The 9,110-nt window shown below is 44.0% G+C and overlaps 1 protein-coding gene across 1 annotated transcript in view; it reads left to right on the top strand.

Moving 5' to 3' along the window:
• The first annotated feature begins 295 nt into the window (after nucleotides 1–295).
• The window catches only part of sema4f (sema domain, immunoglobulin domain (Ig), transmembrane domain (TM) and short cytoplasmic domain, (semaphorin) 4F), a 56,151-nt gene continuing 47,336 nt past the window's right edge, over nucleotides 296–9,110 (top strand). The window contains exon 1 of the mRNA XM_083992872.1: nucleotides 296–436. Within this exon, the coding sequence (XP_083848998.1) occupies nucleotides 328–436 (109 nt within the window). The 5' untranslated portion in view covers nucleotides 296–327. The remainder of the gene's footprint in view (nucleotides 437–9,110) is intronic.

Below are 9,110 nucleotides of genomic sequence, written 5' to 3'. Positions count from 1 at the left end.
TCTGCTGCTTTCCAGCATGCCGCTCCTCTGTAGTGGATAATCCAACGGATGCAGGCACTTCAGTGCGCTTTGTGCAGACTGTAGCGACGGGGAAAAAAGAGTAACCTGCAACAGAACAGAATAAGAGAAGAAACACATCCAAGAAGCATTTACTGCATTTAGACAGACTTACTCCAACTTATCCATCCTTCAGAGAAACCTGTGCAGCCAAGATCAGGGTCAGGATGCATTTCAGCTGAAACCACGAGTCCCGGACTTTGGCATTGGAATCAGATTGACGGACCTCCACCCCCTCACCCCGTGGACCTGGAGAGCAGCCGAATCAGGATGACCCCCGGCGGAACCATGTTGATGCTGCTCCCGGCGCTGTGCCTGCTCTCTGGAGCCTCCTGGGCAGCGACTCTGGGCGGAGAGGAAGGCGACTACGACCAGCAAGGTACAGGGAAACAGAAACTGGTTGTGTTTGTGTGTGTGTGAGTGAGTGGTGATGATCAAGACTGAAAGTGATGATTTAAAAAGCCAATTAAAACAACTCTGATGAGCTGTTTTATCAGTTTACATTAATGTCTGATATTGAAAGGCTGTAATAAGTGGTTTCATCATCCACTCCATCCTTACTGATGATGATGATCACAGGTTTGATACCTGTGATCGCCTCCATCATCCTGGTCAACAATCATCCATGTGACTGGAGCAACACCTGCAACTTTAGTGTAGTTTGCATGTTTTCTCACATTAATTAATACAGCTTTTAGATGCTAAAATGATGCATGGTAGCTTTTGTGATGTATTTGGTCCATAAAACCATTTAACCCAAAGTTAAAGCTGCATCTAGCCGTGACCTCTGCTCCGCGCTGCTGCTTTACGCACCGGGAGCGCGGTGCCAACGGGCTGCCTTCTGCCTTTATTGTGGCGTGATAAATGGTGAGGCTGGCGGAGCAAGCAGGTGCCAGACTTGTTCTCCGACCTCAACGCCAAACAACAAGTGCAACAGACTGGGCAGAAACAACGAAGCTGCTGGTTGATCCAGAAAACGTAGCAAGCTTTCAGATTTAAAGGAACAGTCCAGTCAAACGCGCTTGTTGTTCCCGGTGAAGGGATTGATGCATGTGGGGAATTTGTCTTTTTCATTTTGCTCTCATCTGGAGAAGGCAAAGGTCAGGATCAGCGGCTGTGTAAGCTGCTGGTGATTCAGCATCTTGCCCTGGGACGCTTCAGCAAAGTGGATGCAAAGGCTTAAAATGGTCTGGATTGTGGAGCTCTATAATGACCAGAATTTCTTTTTCATAGAAAAGTGGCTATGTGTGCATCACATTCACAACCATATTCAAATATGTTAAGTGGGATATTGATGAAGGGATAGAGAGAGGGGGGAACCAGACACAGAATCTGGACGGCTGTTAAACCCGGAGTGAATGGAAGACGAGCCGGGCTCTCTAACAAACTCCCTCTTTGTGCTGGGACCGTCAGGGTCAGCAGCACTGACTCGCTGTAGCCTTCCTGTTTTCTGCAAAACTGACTGACAGTTAAAATGGAAAACATAAAATGAGAGGAGACATCCATCACAACAAAATAATAAGAGGCTTATGGGGCAACAGTCATACAGAGCTATTTTGTGTCCCTCTGGAGATTGGATTGCCGGCGTCTGTCTGTGTGACCGTGCCTGTGTCTCTCCATTTGTCCACGTTTTGAATGTATTCTCTTTGTCCGCATGGCAATTACTATCTTGTGCAATCTCTCCATTTGACCCTTTTGTTTGCTCCTTTTCTCCTTTCATTCTCCTCTCAGTATTTTGTTGATTACTTAATCTCTGTATCTGCTCTTTCCTTCTCCACCATGTGATGGTGTTTACACCCAGATGCAGTGAAGAGGAAAGATTTAGAGCTTGCGTCACTGTGCGTCCATTGACCATCAGCCTGGACCCCCGGTCACCTGACTGTTTTAATGGGCTTTGCTCCACGGCTGCACTCTGCACCACTGTGCTTTAACCCTTTGCAGCTCCGCGCCCGGCCTATACATGTAAATACAGCGCTCACCTCAGACAGTTCCTGCTCGCTGTTGATTCAGACTGATCCAGATATGCTGAATGAATGCAGTGTTTGTAAGTTATGTCCCTGTATGTGTCATTACGCAACAGAGGCCTGTGGCACGTTGGTTGGCCCCACAACAAATACAGTGGGAGCGAGTGCCAGCACACAGCAGAGGGAGAGAGAGAGACAGAGAGGGACACATTCATATGATGCCCCATGAGCAGCGGACCTCATCTTTGTAGATTAAGAGATGCATTAATATTTCAGAGACTTTCATGTCGCGTCATTGTTATTCCATCAGATCTAATGCATCAAAGGTTGGTTGCTAAGTGCATGTAACATGTATGACTCTCACCCTGATAAATGTCACAACAACCAGTCAGGTTAAAAGTAGCTGACATTCACGGCAGGGTGTGTGCCTGTTATACGTCTTATATAAGAGACTGTAGTTGTTACAAGCAAGTATTCAGGTTATACATATGTGTGTGTGTGTGTGTGTTTGTGTTGCATATACACAGTGTCATCCAAGTGGCTTTGTGCACGGGTTGCTGAAGCTAATGGAAACTGCTGTGAGACGCCGTTCTGCTGCAGAAGTCTTAGTGCTCAGATCCCGGCTGACATTAACGGTCACTACAGGAAGAAGAATCCTGGTGGTCTTCAGGTTTTGACAGGAAAAGTTCAGCTGTCTTAGAAGATTCATATATTGAAGATATTATAAAATGTTTGGTTAAAGTGACAGTACACGTGTCTGACTCCATCCTCAGGACCTACCGTATATTTTGTTAGAGGTTAAAAATGAGTCAGTTTGGTCCATGTTATCACTCATTATTGCACCAGAAGGATAAATAGTGACACATCCGTATCCATTATGTTGGTCTGCATGGTGGCTAATTAGACTGATATGAAATTGCTCCAACTCTCTAATTAAGTGTTTAAGGAAAAGCCATAAAGCTGTGTGGCTGAAATTAAACTCTACATAATGATGTTATACCATCAGAGGGTGGGATTGTAATTGAAAGAAATCACAAACAAGCCTATGAAGCTGCTCATGATAACTAGCATCTATCTCAGAAACATGAAGTAGACATTTGTATTTAGACACGTTGGTGAGGTAAAGAAAACCTCATGTTTAAGTTTAAAATTCACAAACAGAATATAAAGATTCAACTCCAGTGTGAAACAAAGTGTTAAACTTTACATTGTGTTTGAGTGTGTGTCTGTTGTGATGGGATCAGAGCGGCCTCTCTCCAGCTCCAGTCGGGTTCTGTGGCCTACAGCCGTTTAATGCTCCTCACATGAAACTCATTAGGGTGTGAGCACTGGGGAGGGGAGGGGCGGGGTGGGGGGGCTGACTCCCAATGCTGCACCCACTGTATAGAGAGGAGCTACGTCTACATTGATTAGCTTTGTTATTCTCTAACTATGCAGGTATAGTGTATATGAGCATTATGCTGCTCTTCAGGCCACCCAGTGCCTGCTCACCAAAACCATACTTTCCCTTTGTTTCTAGTCAACAGCAGCTTAACAGAATCTCTATTCAAACGTTTCTCACTCTGGTAGCTCTCAAGGATAGAAGATTTATTACTCCATTGTAGTTTTCTGTTTTGGTGCCAACGTTTTGCACTTGGCTAGCGGTGAACTATGTCTGCGTGTGTGGGAGGACGGGAGTCCAGTATAAGAAAGATGATCAAAAGCCTGGAAAACACACTCACTGCCTTGATTTTCACTGCACAGAGCTGAGGAATGGGTGGGGCCAGAGACTCTTTGTATCTATTTGGTTTGGTCCAGTCTGCGCGTTTCATCTATTTCACTACTATTAATTGAGAAAAGTAAGTTCACACTATGAAATGTGAAATGTGTGAAAAGCGCGTGAAACTGTTGCCAACAACTCTCGCTAGGCTATCGAGCTTGAATGAATTCCACAATTCAGTCATATTCCCTTTGCTGCTGGTTCAATGGTTTGTCTGAAGATGTGGCGTGTCATAGATGAGATACAGTTTGGAGTCTTGTGGTGAATAGACTGAGCAGATGATGACCTAAAGACAAAAGTCACATTTTAATAAAAGACTATATAGGAGCTTTTTTCCTTGGTGGGTGCTGTTGTTTGAGGACAGGCCACACATTACAGACTCCATATGTTTGGTGCAGCGGTTTGGTCAAAATGTGCAAAAAAAAAATCTTATTTCTTGAGTTTTCATATCAGAGAATTGTCTTGGGATTTGTCCAGGAAGAGTGAAACCACTGAACACTCTGTGAGAATACATGTGCAGATTGTGTGTTTGGGTTGAGCCTGCATTGTTGTCTCCCACCGGGGAATAAGAAGCAGTTATGTAAAGACAAGAGAACCAGTCTCTCTCTCTTCTCCTCTCCCATCCCTGTATCCTACTCTCTGCCTCTGTCTTTGTTGTTCCCCTCTCGCCCCTCATCCCTCCTCTTCTAAGTGTTGATGATGATGGGGCCTGGTGGAGTTGAGTGGTGCCATGGGAATGAGGAAAGGCCTTAGAAATGCTCTCAGTGCTTCTTTTTTAGTTTTGTCTGATAAGCTCCAGGTCTTTGTGGACCGAGCACATAATAGAGAAGTGTGTTCATTTATAACCTGCCCTCATTTAAAAAAAAAATCTTTCTCTACTTCAATAGAAACATCTGGTTAAAAGTTTCCCTCTTGGCTCATGATGCTAAATTTTTCAGTCTCTGATTGAAATTTTTTGCATGTCTCTGTTTCTTTTTAAAAATCCATCTCTGTTTTATATCGCAGCATTTTACTCCCCAGTTTCTTCTCTTTAAAGGAGTATTACAGGTTTTTTTTGACAGAAGTAAAGATTCCAATCAGCACAAAGAGAAAACATTTAGTTTCACCTGTAACTGAAACCAAAACGTGTTAAAAGTGAGGAATAGGAAATGAATGAAAGTGGGACAGGAGGAGTGAATTCCCAGCTACAACCAGCCACCTACAGAAAATATTCTCTCACTCCTTCATATGTTCGTCAGCAAAGTTCATTTGCTTCTCATATGCTTGTGTTCATAATGGTCTCTCTATCAAGTCCATGAGCCGCAGAAGTACATTAGCGATGCACATGTACGTAGCTGTAAGCTCCCTCCCACGTTGTTTGTGAATGGTCGGCCCCACACAGCCACTCCTGTGACTGGAGCCTGTCAGCCTAAAGGTCAGACTGAGTCAGATGTCAAAGGTCACACACACTCGCACACTCACGCACACACAAAGTCGACGCAAGCAGATTCCGTTTGTCGCATTCCCCGGCAGATTTCATGATTGGGATTCTTGGTGTCTTTTTTTTTCTTCTTTTTTTTTGCTCAACTCTGATTCTGCATCTTTTCTTCCAGTCCATCTGTCTCATTAAAATACTGTGACGCTTGATGGTGAGAGTCATGGTGGGAGGCGGAGGCCTGGAATTATCCTCCATGCTCATTCATTCATTCATTCATTCAGCCTCGTTCTCATTCCCTCCTTCTTGTGAAATGTGCTGCGTCATGACGATGAGTCTTCTGGAGTTGAAGTCTTGAGGGGCTGAGTATGAATTACCTTCAGCGGCCTCAGAACCAGAGACTGCTGCGTACAGCTGAAGCATATGCGATGGACTCATTGGCATTCACACCTGCCTCCTGGCCTCGTCTCCTTCCTCTCTCGCCCCGTGTTGCGTGAAAATCCCATCTGATACAAGTCAAGTTGAAACCAATTATAATGCACAGAGAACAATTTTCAGCTTTAAGACACAAGGGCTGGAGTTTTATTTTTCCGATGGCTCGTTCTATTTAATTTCCAGTCGAAGTGAAGCTTTTTTAATCAAACCTGGACGATCCCGGAGGCGTTTTGAATTTAAAGTTTTACCTCATGTGGTGAAATCTTGAATGAGTTTTAGGGACTGTCTCCTGCTGGTCAATACTGCTGACTATTGTCTGGGAGCGTCATCATCAGTCATATTAATCAGTATTGATTTTATGGTTTAGTAGCTGAAGGTGATGTGAAGGAGAATGAGAAGGGACAGAGGGAAGGCTGAATTTCAACTCAGAAAAAGGGATGAAAAGGATGAAAAGCAGGAGCATGGCGGGGGGATGTTAAAAGGAACAGGAACATGGAGATAAGAACATAAATCAGATTTGAAAAGCTTTGGGGAAAATGAGCCAGAAATGGAGAAAAAGAGAGACTCATTGATCTGTCTCAGCCAGGACAAAACCAACCAGACAGACAGGAGGTGATGGGCGTCGCAGGTTTAAGACAAGGTCAGAGGTCACGCAGGGTCACCTTGTTTCTGTTGAGGGAATGACAGCATCCACTTAACCTGTTTGCATCGTGGAGGCCTTATAACTCACACACACACACACACACACTCAGCTCCGGTCACAACGCGACGCTCCTCAGAGAGTCGGTAGATGTTGACTCAGACTGATTGGAAGTCTGGAATCAACATAAGTCATCAATCGACCGGCCTGTCAGTCTTGATCAGGCCTGTCTGTGTATTAGGATGTGTGTGTGTGTGTGTGTGTGTGTGTCTTTGTTTCCAGGTCGGAGACTGTAAAGGCATGTTCCGTCTCTTTAGTTCTCTTATGTTTATTTCACATTACTTCAAAATAAATGTGGATCAAATCAATAACTTATTCATGACTGAAGCAGCTGGGATTGTAAGAGGCTTTGTTTACATTTCAGGCTCTTATGTGCAAGTGTGTGCGTCACTGTGTCTGGGTGTGTGTGTGTTCTCAGTACAGGACCTGTGTCAGCATTAAGTGCGGTGTTTGGAGGGGAAGGAAACACACACTTTCCTCTGGAACTGATTCCTACATGGCGGTCGGGCCTCCGCACATGGAGCCGCAGGACTGTGTGTTGTTGCATCTGTGTTTGTGTCACAGGAAGGTTGTGAGTCTGAAGGTGGACGGCTGGTTTTGCGGCGGAGCTCACAGCGCTGGGAGCAGTCAGCTCGTTTCCAAATTTGTGCCCGTTGGCATTTTTTTTTTTTGCGGTGACAGTTGGAGGCTGGAAGACACCGGCGTGTGCAGACTGCTGAGTTCGAGTGCAGAGGAAATGTCTTGTAAATTCCAGCTTTAGTGCTCTCTGTGCAGCACCTCCCCAGAGCATTCCCCTAGTGAAGATCTAATATAATTGGGTCGATGCTTATGATACATGAAAGCATTCAAAACAGTAAATATTCAGTGATTAAAAATATGGAAAATTGACTTTATGTTGGTTTAACTTGAATTTAAATGGGGGAAAAAATCAGCTTTCATTATTATGGAGCCACAATTAATATATTTTCACATTGAATCAAAGTGAGACACTGTTACATTTTTTGAAAACAACTGTATCTTTCTAAATGTAGAATTCTTGTAAACACTTAGATAAGGAACTCGAAGGAGGACTTGTGAGTCCTCAGCTGCTACACAAACCATGTGTTGACTGTGAGGCCTGACTGGACAGCACATTGCTGCCTGTGTGGGCTGCTGTTTTCTCCCATAAGTCTCTAATGCCAGGGGAGGGTGTTGTTAGTGAACACAACATGAAGGAAGTGGAAGAGAGCTTCACTAATCTGCTGCATTTGAGCAAGAGACATCAAAGTCACCCCTTCAGCAAACACAGCAACTGCATCACACGCCTCTCAAAATAGAAGTTCCTACCTGGTCCTAAGTCAGTCCTGGGAGTGTGTGCGTGGCCCCGTCAGCGCTTTATAACGCAAGGTAAATGAAAGAATGTAAGAGCAGTGACTGTGGGAAAATATAATTAAAGCAGGATGTGGCCTGATTGCGGCTGATGCATCCACAACAAATGAAATCTTTTGCTGCACCACAAACAAAAAACAATCAATCTACAGTATGGCACTGCTGATAAGCCTATGTCAAATAGAAGCCGATCTTAGATCCCACACGTTAAGACGCATGAAAACATTTTGCCTCGTCTCTTATGTCTCATTACCAGCTTTGCTGAGGAGCAGAAGCTCCAGGATCCCCGTGGTACTGTGTAGCGGCAATCTTTCGTCCGACCAGTACTCCGCTTTACCACTACTATGAAGCAGTCTTCTTGGCAATAAGCTTGACACAAAAACAATCTTCCGAGGCAGTAACTCTGTTCAAAACAATAACTTTACTTAGAAAAGCAAAAACAAAGTTATAAAATTTACTCTGAGGTTTCGTCAAAAAACTGTCTTGCTCCTTAGGCTGCTTAAAGGGATAGTTCAACATTTTGGCAAATTGGCCCATTACCATAATCCCTATAGTCATAGCAGTAGGTTCGTTACCTTTATTTGTCGGTGCAAGCTATTTTTAGAACGGCGGAGTTGTTTTAGAGGTAAATACATGCAAAACCGCTGATGCACGTTGCCTTCAGGGATAGTTTTCCGACAAGCAGTCTCTGCATTTACCTCGAAAACAACTCTGTCTCATAACGTTCTGTTATTATCTCATAGTGTGGTGAATGTGCAGGTCACAACTTGTCCACCAGAGCGTTTTGGAGTTGTTGGATTGTGTATTGATGAGTTTGATGAGGGAAACCAAGAAATCCCATGAGCCTCCGTAGCGTAGCTCTGAGCAGCTCACGGCTCTGCTCCGCTGTTCTAAAAACAGCTTGCACCAACAATTAACGGTAACAAACCTACTCCTAAAACTATAGGGATTATGGCAATGGGCCAATTTGCCAAAATGTTGAACTATCCCTTTAACTTGGTCTGAGAGCTAAGGTGCTGTGATGTTTAGCGGCGTGATTAAAGGAGCAGTAAAACATTTTTAAAGGAAAACTACTACCTATTGTATATAAATATGGCTCTAACAAACCGTTTGGAGGAATCTGCACCTTGAAACTGAAATATCATCTGATGTGATGTTGTGGTCCTAAAGTTTAATTCCTGCATTAATTCAGGTGTGTGCTGCATCGCTAAATAATTGAAGTAAATGAAACTTGTATCCAGTCGAGTATAACAGGAAGGTAACTGGAGCCCTGCAGATAATATTTACACCCTGTGCCTCCAGCAGGTCCTGATTGATTCAGTTAAAGGTCAGTTTAATTTTCTCCGAGCTGCCAAACTAAGAGTAAAGTGTCTGCGGCTCAGGCTTTGTTTATACCTGCTACTACTGAAATAT

The sequence above is a fragment of the Trachurus trachurus genome (assembly GCF_905171665.1).
Source record: "Trachurus trachurus genome assembly, chromosome: 18".
Classification (NCBI taxonomy): Eukaryota; Metazoa; Chordata; class Actinopteri; order Carangiformes; family Carangidae; genus Trachurus; species Trachurus trachurus.
The sequence above is the reverse complement of the archived record's forward strand: the minus strand, read 5'-3'. Positions and strand labels throughout refer to the sequence as shown.